Source organism: Rhinoderma darwinii, chromosome 10, assembly GCF_050947455.1.
Source record: "Rhinoderma darwinii isolate aRhiDar2 chromosome 10, aRhiDar2.hap1, whole genome shotgun sequence".
In the NCBI taxonomy this organism is placed as follows: Eukaryota; Metazoa; Chordata; class Amphibia; order Anura; family Rhinodermatidae; genus Rhinoderma; species Rhinoderma darwinii.
The window spans coordinates 81,698,337-81,713,884 of record NC_134696.1 but is presented as its reverse complement, the minus strand read 5'-3'; the positions used below and the strand labels follow the sequence as shown (position 1 = coordinate 81,713,884).

Below are 15,548 nucleotides of genomic sequence, written 5' to 3'. Positions count from 1 at the left end.
CTCTGATTGGTTAACCTCAAGCCTACACCCGTTTTGAATTATATCATTGTAATTGAGTTTGGCAATAAACCTCAGGAGTATTTTGAGCATACCAGCAGCGTCTGTGTGTTATTCCTCTCCGATGTATTGATAAAACATGATTTGAAACTGGATAAAATTACTGGAGGGCGGGTATCTGTTGACATACCCATTACAAATTTCAGTCTAATATATTTTGGCCCATGATTGCGTCAACAGTAAGGGTATGTTCACACGGCAACGCCAAATACGTCTGAAATTACGGAGCTGTTTTCAGGCGAAAACAGCTCCTGAGTTTCAGAAGTTTTGACAAGTGCACGTGTTTTTCGCGGCGTCCATTACAGACGTAATTGGAGCTGTTTTTCAATGGAGTCAATGAAAAACGGCTCCAATTACGTCCCGAGAAGTGACCTGCACTTCTTTGAGGCGGGCGTCTTTTTACGTGCCATCTTTTGACAGCGACGCATAAAAATACACCTCGTCTGCACAGAACACCGTAAGACACATTGAATTCAATGGGAAGATGTTTGCAGATGGTTTGGAGCCGTTTTTTCGGCCGTAATTCGAGGCGTAAAACGCCTGAATTACGTCCGTAAATAGGGCGTGTGAACATAGCCTTACATTCTTATGGCACCATATTCTCAATACTTCTAGGGCAGAATATCTCCCCTATTTTTTTTACATTAGGAATCTCTGAGAAGAATTCTATGGTTGCTATATTACAGATCCGTACAACATGAATACAAAATACAGCCGCGTACATGAGGCCTTAAAATAAATCTCCACCTTTTATCATCATGTTGTTTTTAGCTTCAAAAATTCTGTGCTGATTTTTTTCTTGATATATCTGTATAGTAGTCACAGCTCGGTTTTTCTGATACAGAGCTCCAAATCCACTGCATAGGCATAGATTTAAAAACAATAACAAACTAAAGATCTGGCAACCCTTGATATCCTCCTCTATTAAATTTTATCATGTAGTCTTTTTTATCTCTGTCGCCTTGTGAGTTTATTTGGACTTTTTGCTACTAATTCATGGAATATGCATTCTCTGCGACCTTGGATCCTCACCAGAACATAATCGTTCTTCTATGCTAATACTGAAAACATATAACAAGCCAGCTTGTTATATGTTTTTTTATTTTACCAATATCATACTTATATTTAGACCTAAGATGGTTTTTCCATTTTCTGTATGGCTTGCTATTTGAAGGTAAACTTTTATATGTAATACTTTTACTTTGCTTTTCATCCAATAAATACTTTTGAAACTAAAAACAATAAGATGCTGGCTGCCTACTGTAACCACTAGAGGGAGCATGGGAGCTTACTGCATACTGTCTTAATGTACAGTATATCAATATGCAGTAATCTCCAAAACTTTAAAAAAATATATTAAAACTTGCATCGCAGAGATATCAAAACATAATCACATAATAATACGACCCTTCCCTAGATGTTCCTCTAGAACCAAGGACAGTCTATTTCCTCCCTTACATGACAATCAAATGACCAATAAATGTAGTAAATTTTACCGAGCCACAAGGAACAACACACAGCTGACAGCCAAGTAGCCAAGAAGCATGAAGAGCCACACACCAGGTGAGAATGGATCCAGGAAAGAAAAGTATCCAGGCTTTCTTCCCTATGAGAGAATTTAAATCAATAAGTGTAAGCTATATGAAAAATAGATTTTATGTTTTTAAGTTGATCTTTACTTTGCATTATTTGATTCCACTTTAGGATGACAAATGTGATTGATTGGTATGTACTTAAAAAAAAACAAAAAAAAACAGGTATGGGTGACAGTCTGAATATTTTTTATTTTTTTTTCCAAACAAAGCACTTTTAAATTTAAGTTTAGTACCCACATAAAAAATATTTGTAGGACTAAAAAAAAAACTATTAGACAAAATAAGTGCTTCATTTTTTTCTTCATTGACAAGTCAATGTCAAGTTCCTCTACTCAGATGCAGAAACAAAGTTTACCATAAGAAAGACTAGTCGTTGGTGCTATGTAAAATTTTCTGTTTCCACCCTCTGTGTGACTAGACTAAAGTATGGAGAGTCGGGGGAATTCGGTAGGCAAGCAAAACTTATCTAAATTTGTCTAAATATACAACAAGGTAAGGGGGTAAAAATCCACCTATATTTCACATTGCAGGAGGTATACAGGAATAGATGAGCATACAAATAGAGACACTATGAGTGAGATTCAGACATTATGAAAGTAAAGAAGAAATTATATGGGAAAAAAGATGTACTGAAATCCCAAAGAGATGCTAAACTCCTAAAACACAACTGAATCTTTTTATACAAGATATTTTTTGTGTACATTTTTTCCAATTTGTACATCACACAAAGGAACAAAACAGACATCTGAGGAAAAAGGTAAAAATAAAGAGGCAAGTGGGTATGGTAATAGTGTAGGGAGGAAGTTAGAAGGGGGGCTATTTAAAGCAAAGCATACCTCCAGTGAAAAATAAAAACTTCAGTGCTCTTAAATCCTCATGTATAGTACCTTTCATAGCTCAGCTGTGTGTGCTACCGACCTCGGCTTCTTCCTAATTAAATAGAGGAGGTTGTTGTCAATTTCTGACATGCTACAGATATAGTGGAGCTGCAGGGGGCCGCCATCAGGGCAGTACAGGTGGTACTCCCGTCATGGGCCCAGGCTAAACAGGGGCCTGACGCAACTGCTGTTAAAATTTACTATAGTAACTGTGGCCTATGTAATAAACTACACGGGCCCCTGTTATTATAGTAACAGTATACTTACCCTCTTCGTTCCCAGCACAGCGGAGGTCCCGATGTCTTTGACGTCACGACACTGTGCACAACGTCGCAAGGCTGGATGGCGTCAGGACCACCACTGCACTTGAACCCGAGAAAGAGAAGGAGAAGTATAACGTTACTGTCTGTCGTGGCCCTGTATCTAAGCTCGCTGCACCAGTAATAGGGCCTTTAGCCTACCACATGGAGATTCATAGTATGCTTAGATACATGGCCCATGTGTGATCCTGTCTGATGGGCCCTGTGTCTAAGCCTACCACATAGTAGACTTAGATACGGGGCCCCAGCAGAGAGTAAGCTTATAAGATTACGGTCTGCTGGGGCCCCGTATCTAAGCCTACCATGTGGTAGGCTTAGATACAGGGTACAACAGATAATATCACATATGGGCCCTGTATCTATGCCTACCACATGTGTTACTAATGGGGCTTTATTTGTGTTTGTGTTTTTTTTTTTACAAGCTCGGATGTTGGGCTACTTCGGATTCAAGGACTGCTTCGATGACGGATTTTTTTTTTGCAATACAATGGTTTTATATTTCAATAAAATATTTTTTCTATGTCTGTATTTATTTTAAACTTTATTATTACCGTCTTATTAATGGCCACTGGCTGATTGACAGCGTCCATTACAAAGGTGGGGCTTAATGTTAGCAGATGGAAAGGCTAACACTAACGCCCATTATTACCCTGGTATGCACTGCCACCAGGGGTTCGGGAAGAGCCGGGTACGATCCAGTACCCGACCATCTGTAGTGATGGCCGGGTACTGGGGAAGCTGCAGGTTCGTATTATTAGGCTGGCATAGCCCAAAAACAGTGGGCCTTTCCTACCATGGTAATGCTAGCCTGCTGCTATGTTGTATCTGGCTGGCTATGAAAAATGGCGGGGACCCCACAGCATTTAAAAAAACAAATAATAATAATTGGAAGTAACGATGTGGGGTCCCCCCCATTTTTCATAACCAGCCAGACACAACATAGCAGCAGCAGGCTGGAATTCCCAGGGTGGGAAGGGCCAAGGTTTCTGGCCTGTCCCAGTCTAATAATACCAGCCTGCGGCCGCCCGAGTGCCTGACCATCACTACAGATGGTCGGGTACTGGATCGTACCCGGCTCTTCTCGGGACCCCTGGTGGCGTTGTATACCGGGGTAATAATGGAGGTAAGTGCTAGCCTTTTCACCGGCTAACATTAAGCCCCGCCTTAGTAATGGACATTGTCAATCAGCCAGCGGCTATTAATAAGGCAGTAGTAATAAAGTTTAAAAAAATACAGAGACAAATAAAAAATATTTTATTGAAATTAAAAAAAAAACAACACAATCCTCGTTAACCATTTTATTGAAAATAAAAAAATCCGTCATCGAATTAGTCCTCGAATCTGATGTAGTCCAACAACCGAACCTGTAAAAAAACACAAACACACAAAAAAAAATTAGTAACCCATAAAAAAGCAAAGCAATTATTATCTTACCTTTCCTGGGTCCAGCGCTGGCTGTAGCCGCAATGTCAGCAAGCTGGGCCATGAATCTAAGCCTATACATAGCTATAGGGTCTTAGTGATATAGATATGAGGTCTCCCCTGACGTTTTAAGACCTTAGGGATGCCCTTGGCTGCTAGTGCTGCATCGTTGGGTCACTTAGGAGACACAGCAATGCAGCTGAAAGCTGCGGACCGTCGACCATGAGAAGTTTGGGGGGCCCCAAAAGGACTTTTGCACTGGGGCCCATGAGCCATTCGCTATGCCCCTGCACCCAGGCCCACCCAGGCTCTAGACGCTGCCTATATCTCCATGGTAACCTAGCGATGTAATTTGCTGCCAACGTTGCGTCACTATGCAATACAAGTTTATTAAAAAGTTAGGTGGGAGTCTTCGGGTTCCGCCACACTTTTAATATATGTTTGCTGTGTGCTGTGCTTGCATGGCAGAAGAGAAAGCTGGCAAGGGAGCCAATTCATTCTGATCTCACTAGCAAGATACAGGGGTCTTTGTCACTTGTCAAAATGGTGTAGTTTTCATAAAATTACTGTTTACCAGTTGCAGCGCAAGCTGAGTGCAGTGTGCTCCCTCTGCTGCTGATTGACAGCTTTCTACCTATTACTGTGCATAGAGAAGAAAGCTGTCAATCAGCGGTGGCGGGTGGGATTAGCCTGCATATAATGAATATGGAGGACTCCAGAATTAGCCCTTGCACATTATTAGGACGACTCCTGGCTCGGCTCGCATTGAATCTGATAAACTGTGATTATGAAAACTGAACCATATTGACAAGTGACATCAATCAAATCAGGGTTTCTGGCACTACTTTATGCTGCCCTAGGATAGGGCAGAATAGACCCGGTGACAGATTCCATTTAAATTAGGTTCAATAGGGCTAGAACTTTAACCCCATAGTGACCAGCCTATTTTAGGCCTTAATGACCAAGATACAGTTAGGTCCAGAAGTATTTGGACAGTGACACAATTTTCACGATTTGGGCTCTGCATGCCACCAGATTGGATTTGATATTAAACACCTGAGATGCAATTGAAGTGTAGACTTTCAGGTTTAATTCAAGGGGTTGAACAAAAAATATCCTATGAAACGTTTAGGAATTGCAACCATTTTTCTACACAGCCTCCTCATTTCAGGGGCTCAAAAGCAATTGGACAAATTAACATTACCATAAATAAAATGTTTTTGTTTTTTTTAATACTTAGAGAATCCTTTGCAGGCAATGACTGCCTGAAGTCTGGAACCCATGGACATCACCAAACGCTGGGTTTCCTCCTTTGTGATGCTTTGCCCGGCCTTTACTGAAGCTGTTTTCAGTTGTTGCTTGTTTGTGGGTCTTTCTGCCTTAAGTTTTGTCTTCTGCAAGTGAAATGCTCGATCGGGTTTAGATCTGGTGATTGACTTGTCCATTGCAGAATATTCCACTTCTTTGCCTTTAAAAACTCCTGGGTTGCTCTCGCAGTATGTTTTGGTTCATTGTTCATCTGTCCTGTGAAGCGACGTCCAATCAACCTTGCTGCATTTGGTTGAATCTGAGCAGAAAGTAAATCCCTGAACACTTCAGAATTCATCCGCCTGTTTCTGTCTCCAGTCACATCATCAATAAACACCAGTGACCCCGGTGCCTTTGGCAGCCATGCATGCCCATGCCATCACACTGCCCCCACTATGCCATCACACTGCCTCCACCATGTTTTACAGAGGATGTGGTGTGCTTTGGATGATGTGCCATTCCAAGCCTTCTCCATACTTTCTTCCTCCCATCATTCTGGTACAGGTTGATCATAGTTTCATGCTGTTCCAGAACTGGGCGGCTTCTTTACATGTTGTTTGGCAAAGTCTAATCTGGCCTTTCTATTTTTGAGGCTGATTAATGGTTTGCACCTTGTGGTGTTTTTCTTCACCATGGAAAGGATTCTGCGATCATCCACCACTGTTGTCTTCCGTGGACGTTCAGGCCTTTTGGAGTTCACGAGATCACCAGTGCGCTCTTTTTTTTTTTTTTCAAGACTATACCAAACTGTTGATTTGGCCACTCCTAACATTTGTGCTATCTCTGTGATGGATTTCTTCATTTTTTTCAGCCGAACGATAGTCTGTTCACTTGTTACACAGCAGCAGCTTCCAAATGCAAATGCCACACCTGGAATCAACTCCAGACCTTTTACCTGCTTAATTTATGATGGATTAACAAGGGAGTAGCCCATGCATCCCATTAAATAGATTTTGAAATAATTGTCCAATTACCTTTGGTCCCTTGAAAAAGAGGCAGCTAAGTATTAATGAGCTGTAATTCCTAAACCCTTCCTCAAATTAGGATGTGAATACCCTCAAATTAAAGCTGAGAGTCTGCACTTTAAGCCCATATTCATTATATAGCTGTATATTCAATATGTTTTGGTAAACAGCTAAAATGACAAAACTTGTGTCACTGTCCAAATAACTCTGGACCTAACTGTGTATATATATATATATATATATATATATATATATATATACACACACACACACACACACACACACACACACACACACGTGTGTGTGTGTATGTGTGTGTGTATATATATATATATATATATATATATATATATATATATATAGTTAACACATTGTGTTATCTGTGGTGTTACATAGGACTGCAGATAACATCCAAACATCCACTACATGATCTGTAGTCAGAGAGTTATCAGGGCCTAGTGGGTCCACAATCCCTAAGGTCGTGATATTCTGTTTGTTCTCTCTCTCTCTCTCTCTCTCTCTCTCTCTCTCTCTCTCTCTCTCACTCGCTCTCTCGCTCGCTCTCGCCTGCTCCTACTTTACTGCATATTTAAATGAATTTAGAGTGCAGCCAGAAAGCGAAGCTTCAAAACAGCCTGGAGCATTTCATTTTAACTGATGTGAATATTCTAAGAGGCTTTTAAGTGAATCACTGGAGGTACGCTTTTATGGGAAGACAATTAAGTCTATGATAAGTTTGAGGTTTATCTTCAGTGTGGACTTTAAAAAATACAGAAGGTTATTTATAGAATCATTGTTTCTTTTTTAGGTAAGGAATAATGGCAGCCATACACATAAGATAGCTGTTGGTCAAAAGACATATCTTCTTAACGCCTAAACTTGCTCAGAGTGAAGTAAACATGAGGACATGAATATCATGGTTTTCCATCATTCAATAGGATATTCTTCATGTGCAGTAGTCACAAATTGATTTTGCTAGTGCTACAAAATCGGGACATTACTTGGCAGTTGCCTGCTTGGCTGTTTCCATAACTTGACCTTGGTTTACATGGCTCAGAGGACAGGTGGAGGTCTCAGAAGTGGGAAAACCCAATTAAGGTGAATATTAGTGCTTGTGGAAATACATTGCAGATCCAATTCACACTTTTCAAATGTATTTTTTATTTTATTTTTTTCAAAACTGGGAACAGATCCAAATGGAAAGATAAGCTGCATAAGGCCAGATTCACACAAAGCAGAATGTAATCTCTTTGAGCCAAACCAAGAGTGAATACAAAACAAACAGATTTTTAACACTTAAGGATTCTGGTTTTAAAATAAAATAAAAAAAATGGACATACAAACTGCACCAAACTGCCCCGTGTGTACATGGCCTCGGGATTTCCTTTCTGATTATATTCCTTTTTACTTGTGTTTTTGACCAAAAAAAAAAACACAAATTGTGAAGATTGTGAAGATTTAATAAGGTAATCTTTATGCAAAGTGTGAACTAGGCCTTACGGTATCTAAATGACAATTGTCGGACATCAATGCTGCCAAACAAAATAGGTTTTAGAGATCCACCATAATCCTGGGTAACCATTTACTGTGCCTACAGATTTTATTGGGAAAGAATGAAAGAAAAAAGAAAGAAAAGAAAGAAAAAAGAAAAATAAGAAAAAATAGAAGAAAGAAAAAAAGAAGAAAGAAAGAAAAAGAAGAAAAAATAGAAGAAAAAAAAGGAAGAAAGAAAAGAAAGAAAAAAAGAAAAGAAAGAAAAGAAAGAACCTTACCATATGACCACGATACAGAATGCTGATTCCTAATGTCATGAATGGTTTCGAGAAGTCGATCACCTTTTCTCTTTCTGCTGTGATTGTGAGTCCAGCAACAGCCAGATCTGCTTTCTAGATAGATCGATAGATAAATAGTATAGATATCATACAGATACATTTTATAGTACATATAATATTAAATTAATGTTATAATAAAACATATGTAACAAACACATGGCATGATTTTCCTATACAGCTCAGATAAACCACTTCTTGTGAAGTATCCTTGTCACTTTGAACAATATATCATACAATAGCAGCTACAATTTATATATCTTTACACACAGAGGAAGAAATGTCTAAGGCTTCGTTCACATCTGTGTCAGGGCTCTATTCTGACGTTCCGTCTGAGCTTTCTGTCAGAAAGAAGCCCTGACTGAAACAAACGGAAACCGGTGCCAATGGTTTCAATTTGTCTCAGTTGTGCAAGGGTTCTGTCATTTTGACGGAATGAACAGCGTAGTCGACTACAGTATTGCTTCCGTCAAAACCATTGGCACCGGATCCATCACCACTGAAATCAATGGTGATATAAACCGAAACCTATTGTTTCCGTTTGTTTCAGCCAGGGTCCCGTTCTGACGGAAAGCTCAGATGGAACATCAGAACGGGACCCTGACGTAGATGTGAACGAAGCCTTAGGGAATGAAATATAAATAGCTATGCAATTAACTAGCCTGTTTGTAATGAAAATTCGCAACCTATAGATTTTTGCTTTTTAGGCCAGGTATTTGGGGGCCACCAAGGGTGCACTGCACCCTAGATCTTTGATTGAAGTTCAGTATAGACCTACAAAAAGTTCTAACCCAGTAATTGTAGTAGAAAGAAATGATTGTTGTGTATAGCATTTGAATTGTGAGGGTATGTTCACACGTGCACGTCCGTTACGGCTGAAATTACGGTGCTGTTTTCAGGAGAAAACAGCTCCTGAAATTCAGACGTAATGGCATGTGCAGGCGTTTTTCGCAGCGTCCATTACGGACGTAATTGGAGCCGTTTTTCCATAGAGTCAATGGAAAACGGCTCCAATTACGTCCCAAGAAGTGACATGCACTTCTTTGACGCGGGCGTAAAAAAAATGACCGTCTGCACAGTACATCGTAAAACCCATTCAAATGAATGGGCAGATGTTTGCAGACGCTTTCAAGCAGTATTTTCGGCCGTAATTCCAGGCGTAGAACGCCTGAATTACATCCCTAAATAGTGAGTGTGAACATACCCTAACACTGATGCTACACCAGTGTTACCAACCATCCATATATTCACGGACAGTCCCAAGGGCTATATAATACCATAGAGGCAGCCCATGCAGCTTCTATGAGTCCCATAAAAACAAAGTGGTCCCAGCTTGGCTTCCTTTCTTCACAATAACTGTGGGCTGTGTGCACCTGCACAAGTCACCCGCTCCCTGCGATCATAGCAACATTGGCAAACAAATTAGGAGGAAAGGAGGCCTTAATACCGCACTGATGGATTGCATCAGCACCAATAGACGCCCGTTTGGATTTCTACTGTGAGGCTCCTTCTGTTCTGTGTAAGTCACTGCACAGTCTGTATAAACTTAGTAATTCATTTTAGGTTTTCCATTTATCCATAAAAAAAATTTCTCTCTATGATTTTTGCCTAAGTTGACTAGAAAAAAAACTGCACTATGATAACTGAAAGAGCTTTTCATTCAAGACTAGTATAAGCCAATAATCGACCACTTTTGCAAATCTATAATATAATGTAATTGTTTGTGTTATTATTCACAAAGTTTACATTAATTACTTAATTTTATATATATATATATATATATATATATATATATATATATATATATATATATTCCATTATATATACATGGGTATAGATACCATACAGTGAAGGAAATAAGCATTTGATCCCTTGCTGATTTTGTAAGTTTGCCCACTGTCAAAGACATGAACAGTCTAGAATTTTTAGGCTAGGTTAATTTTACCAGTGAGAGATAGATTGTATATATATAAAAAAAAAAAAAAAAAAGAAAATCACATAGTCAAAATTATATATATTTATTTGCATTGTGCACAGAGAAATAAGTATTTGATCCCCTACCAACCATTAAGAGTTCAGCCTCCTCCAGACCAGTTACACGCTCCAAATCAACTTGGTGCCTGCATTAAAGACAGTTGTCTTAAATGGTCACCTGTATAAAAGACTCCTGTCCACAGACTCAATTAATCAGTCTGACTCTAACCTCTACAACATGGGCAAGACCAAAGAGCCTTCTAAGGATGTCAGGGACAAGATCATAGACCTGCACAAGGCTGGAATGGGCTACAAAACCATAAGTAAGACGCTGGGTGAGAAGGAGACAACTGTTGGTGCAATAGTAAGAAAATGGAAGACATACAAAATGACTGTCAATCGACATCGATCTGGGGCTCCATGCAAAATCTCACCTCGTGGGGTATCCTTGATCCTGTGGAAGGTGAGAGCTCAGCCGAAAACTACACGGGGGGAACTTGTTAATGATCTCAAGGCAGCTGGGACCACAGTCACCAAGAGAACCATTGGTAACACATTACGCCGTAATGGATTAAAATCCTGCAGTGCCCGCAAGGTCCCCCTGCTCAAGAAGGCACATGTACAGGCCCGTCTGAAGTTTGCAAATGAACATCTGGATGATTCTGAGAGTAATTGGGCGAAGGTGCTGTGCTCAGATGAGACTAAAATTGAGCTCTTTGGTATTAACTCAACTCGCCGTGTTTGGAGGAAGAGAAATACTGCCTATGACCCAAAGAACACCGTCCCCACTGTCAAGCATGGAGGTGGAAACATTATGTTTTGGGGGTGTTTCTCTGCTAAGGGCACAGGACTACTTCACCGCATCAATGAGAGAATGGATGGAGCCATGTACCGTCAAATCATGAGTGACAACCTCCTTCCCTCCACCAGGACATTAAAAATGGCTCGTGGCTGGGTCTTCCAGCACGACAATGACCCGAAACATACACCCAAGGCAACAAAGGAGTGGCTCAAAAAGAAGCACATTAAGGTCATGGAGTGGCCTAGCCAGTCTCCAGACCTTAATCCCATCGAAAACTTATGGAGGGAGCTGAAGATCCGAGTTGCCAAGCGACAGCCTCGAAATCTTAATGATTTACAGATGATCTGCAAAGAGGAGTGGGCCAAAATTCCATCTAACATGTGTGCAAACCTCATCATCAACTACAAAAAACGTCTGACTGCTGTGCTTGCCAACAAGGGTTTTGCCACCAAGTATTAAGTCTTGTTTGCCAAAGGGATCAAATACTTATTTCTCTGTGCACAATGCAAATAAATATATATAATTGTGACAATGTGATTTTCTGTTTTTTTTTAAATATAATCTATCTCTCACTGGCAAAATTAACCTAGCCTAAAAATTCTAGACTGTTCATGTCTTTGACAGTGGGCAAACTTACAAAATCAGCAAGGGATCAAATACTTATTTCCTTCACTGTATATCTCAATATTTTTAAAAAGAAGCAAAGTTAATTAAAAAGGAAAGTGAGCTACAAATCAATGTTCATAAAGGCAAATCCTATTACCTTTTGACTGCTAGTATGGCTTGTTTTATACTGGAAATACTCTTCCATGATGCTTACTGTGATACATTGATTTACGGCAGTCAACCCCTGCTGCTTTTAGAGTAATGTTCTAGTGAGCCACAATAACAACATTATATGTATTGCACAGACTCACAGGTAAGGGCTTATTCAGATGAACGTGGCAAACTTGGACGTGAAAAACGTCAGTTTTTCATGTCCGCCTTTTCCCCCGTGTGAGCCCCGTTTTCACGGATCCCCATAGACTTGAGTCTATGGAGGGATCCGTGAAAACTGAAGAAAATAGGACATGTTCTATTTTTTTAACGGACCCTTCACCCTTGAAACAACGGACGTGTGAACGGCCCCATTGAAATACATGCATCCGTGTGACGGCCGTTGTTTTAACTGCCGTCACACAGACGTATTCAACGTTCGTCTGAATAAGCCCTAAGGAATGAAACTGGGATTCTGTCTGGTTCTCCACACACAATACGGTAATCTCTTTAGGTTTATGTAGACTTGTAGCATGCAGCAAGTTCTTCTACGAAGCACTAAGCATTACTAAAAGCTGCTAGATATGTGGAGAGCCTAGGACAAGTCACCCTTTTATTTTTGTATTAGAAGTGTCACTTTGGGAATGTTATAATGTAACTTCGCTGTTTCAATCTGCATACATGGAAAAGCATTTGCTGTGCACATAACAACTAAAGTTTGTATTATCTCAGAAAAAAACCAACATATGTCCATCAAGGGATAGAAGAAATGGAAGCGATATGGGTAAACTATAGAACCTTGTTTTACCCCTACTGATACAGGGAAATGTAAAAAATAAAAATTCCCATAAGCCATTAACTAATCTGCCCTAAAAGGAAAAATGTCCCTTCTAATTTCAAGTGGCAATCAGACAGGATCAACATTCAATCAAGAATCTTAGTGATGCTGGGAAAAAATATACAGTATTCTAAAAATGTTACGTTTTGGCTATGTTTGCATTTATAGATCATCTTTTATTGTTTACTAATGGACTGACACGGAGACCTAAATTTATGTCAATTCGATCTGTTTCCTAAAAGAAGCAGGAAGTTTTGCTTTTTGGGACTCCAAATCCATTGAAAAAATTGGTCATTCTACCCATAAGTTTCCCTTCTTTATTTTTTTTGCCATGCATTGAAAATCAGGAATGGTCTGGAATGGAAAATCCACGTATGATACAATGGGGCCAATTTGCTATAAACTTTTTTTTATCACTGTGGTGCTCGCTGTTTAATAAATTTGGCGCATCTTGCTAGACACTTATCTTCCTTATACCAACATTTGGTTGACTTATTTTTCATTTGGTATATTTTGGTGCATTTTATGCCATGCCCCTTCTGGCTAAGCCACACCCATTTTCTAGACACTTTTTAAACGTGCCTAGTAAGGCGCAAACATCTGTTCTTAAATTAGTTTAAAGAGAACATTTCACCTGCCCATACATGTGCAGCTGGGAGCAACAATTAAACGGCAGGGCTGCAAAAATCCTGGGGCACTTTAATTTTTTTTCCTATCCTCTTCCGTTATTTAGATATCGGTGCCGTTATATTTGGCGCCCGATATTTAAATAACCACCTTAACTGTCAATGGGGCGTGTAGTTGGCAAGTGGGCATGTTAATATCGCTGTGACACTGTCGCTACAGACAGTGCTACAGCAAAAGCTGGAGAGGGAGAGCATGTGCGTGTGCCCCCCACCACTGAACAGATGAGGAGACTAATGTGAATTCTTCTTCTGTTCCGTGGTGGCGGGAGTATCGTCAGCTGCGGCATCAGAGCTGGGCGCGCTTGCGCATGCACGCTGTCACTCCTCAGCTTTCCTCGTCTGCCAAGAGCTGAAGCGTGAAAGCGTGCACCTCTCTCCAGCTCTTGCTGTGACACTGTCCATAGCTGATTGGACAGTGTCACAGAGATAGTAACAAGCCCCCTTGACAATTACACGCCTCATTGAGAGTTCAGGGGGTTATTTGAATATCGGCGCCAAATATAACGGCACCAATATCCAAATAACAGAGGAGGATAGAAAATGTTTTTAAAGTGCCCCAGGATTTGTGCAGCCCTGCCTATTACATGGTGCAATCAGCTGCACATGTATGGGCTGGTGAAAGCTTCTCTTTAAAATGAAATGCCCCAAAATGAGTCCCAATTTTAGCGCATTTTCTGACACATTCTAGACGCAGACACAGTAGTAAATTTACCTTCATGTATTGAATTGAAGACAAGCCATTTACATATGCCCTATCAGGGCATATGAACATCATAGAGGAAGGTTGCCAACTCAGGACCACCCTCATTATTTGCCAGAGCAGACAGTCGCTAACAAAGAGAAGCTCTGGCATCCCAGCCTGCCATGTATTACACCAGCATTGACCAGCATTTAAGCTGTTAATGGAATTGATTTTGGCTTTCTGATTTGAATCAATTAGCTGATCGCTGGGATGGCTTCAATTTCAAAAGTTTCCCATGTTTTTGTCACTTGGATTTTTTTTCTTTAAAGGAATATTTAAAATGCGATATAATAAACCATTACACATTCAAAAAGCTCATCATTATGACATTAGTAATGCAAACAACAACAACAACTAGAAATTTAGGTCTAGAAAATGAGATAATGGAATCCTGAAGTAAACAAAAAGTTGTATATCTCCAGAGATGGGAATACAATTTTTTGGGGTATGTACTTAAAGAGGCTCTGTCACCAGATTTTGCAACCCCTATCTGCTATTGCAGCAGATAGGCGCTGCAATGTAGATTACAGTAACGTTTTTATTTTAAAAAAACGAGCATTTTTGGCCAAGTTATGACCATTTTTGTAGTTATGCAAATGAGGCTTGCAAAAGTCCAAGTGGGTGTGTTTAAAAGTAAAAGTCCAACTGGGCGTGTATTATGTGCGTACATCGGGGCGTGTTTACTACTTTTACTAGCTGGGCGTTCTGACGAGAAGTATCATCCACTTCTCTTCAGAACGCCCAGCTTCTGCCAGATCACGCTGTGACGTCACTCACAGGTCCTGCATCGTGTCAGACGAGCGAGGACACATCGGCACCAGAGGCTACAGTTGATTCTGCAGCAGCATCGGCATTTGCAGGTAAGTCGATGTAGCTACTTAAACTGCAAACGCTGATGCTGCTGCAGAATCAACTGTAGCCTCTGGTGCCGATGTGTCCTCGCTCGTCTGACACGATGCAGGACCTGGGGAAGTGACGTCACAGCGTGATCTGTCAGAAGCTGGGCGTTCTGAAGAGAAGTGGATGATACTTCTCGTCAGAACGCCCAGCTAGTAAAAGTATTAAAAACGCCCCGATGTACGCACATAATACACGCCCACTTGGACTTTTACTTTTAAACACACCCACTTGGACTTTTGCAAGCCTCATTTGCATAAATACAAAAATGGTCATAACTTGGCCAAAAATGCTCGTTTTTTAAAAATAAAACCGTTACTGTAATCTACATTGCAGCGCCGATCTGCTGCAATAGCAGATAGGGGTTGCAAAATCTGGTGACAGAGCCTCTTTAAGGGAAGCGATTAAACTGGTCAATTTCTTCGTTCAAAATCCATGGATGTTACATTTTTTTTAATACAGTTATGTCCCTGGCTGTC

The 15,548-nt window shown here is 40.3% G+C and overlaps 1 protein-coding gene across 1 annotated transcript in view; it reads right to left on the bottom strand.

Moving 5' to 3' along the window:
* GRIK4 (glutamate ionotropic receptor kainate type subunit 4) overlaps positions 1-15,548 on the bottom strand; it is a 289,366-nt gene that overhangs the window by 26,997 nt on the left and 246,821 nt on the right. Inside the window, exons 13-14 of the mRNA XM_075840105.1 lie at positions 8,318-8,431; positions 1,554-1,663 (exon numbers count right to left, since the gene is read on the bottom strand). Of these exons, the coding sequence (XP_075696220.1) occupies positions 1,554-1,663; positions 8,318-8,431 (224 nt within the window). The remainder of the gene's footprint in view (positions 1-1,553; positions 1,664-8,317; positions 8,432-15,548) is intronic.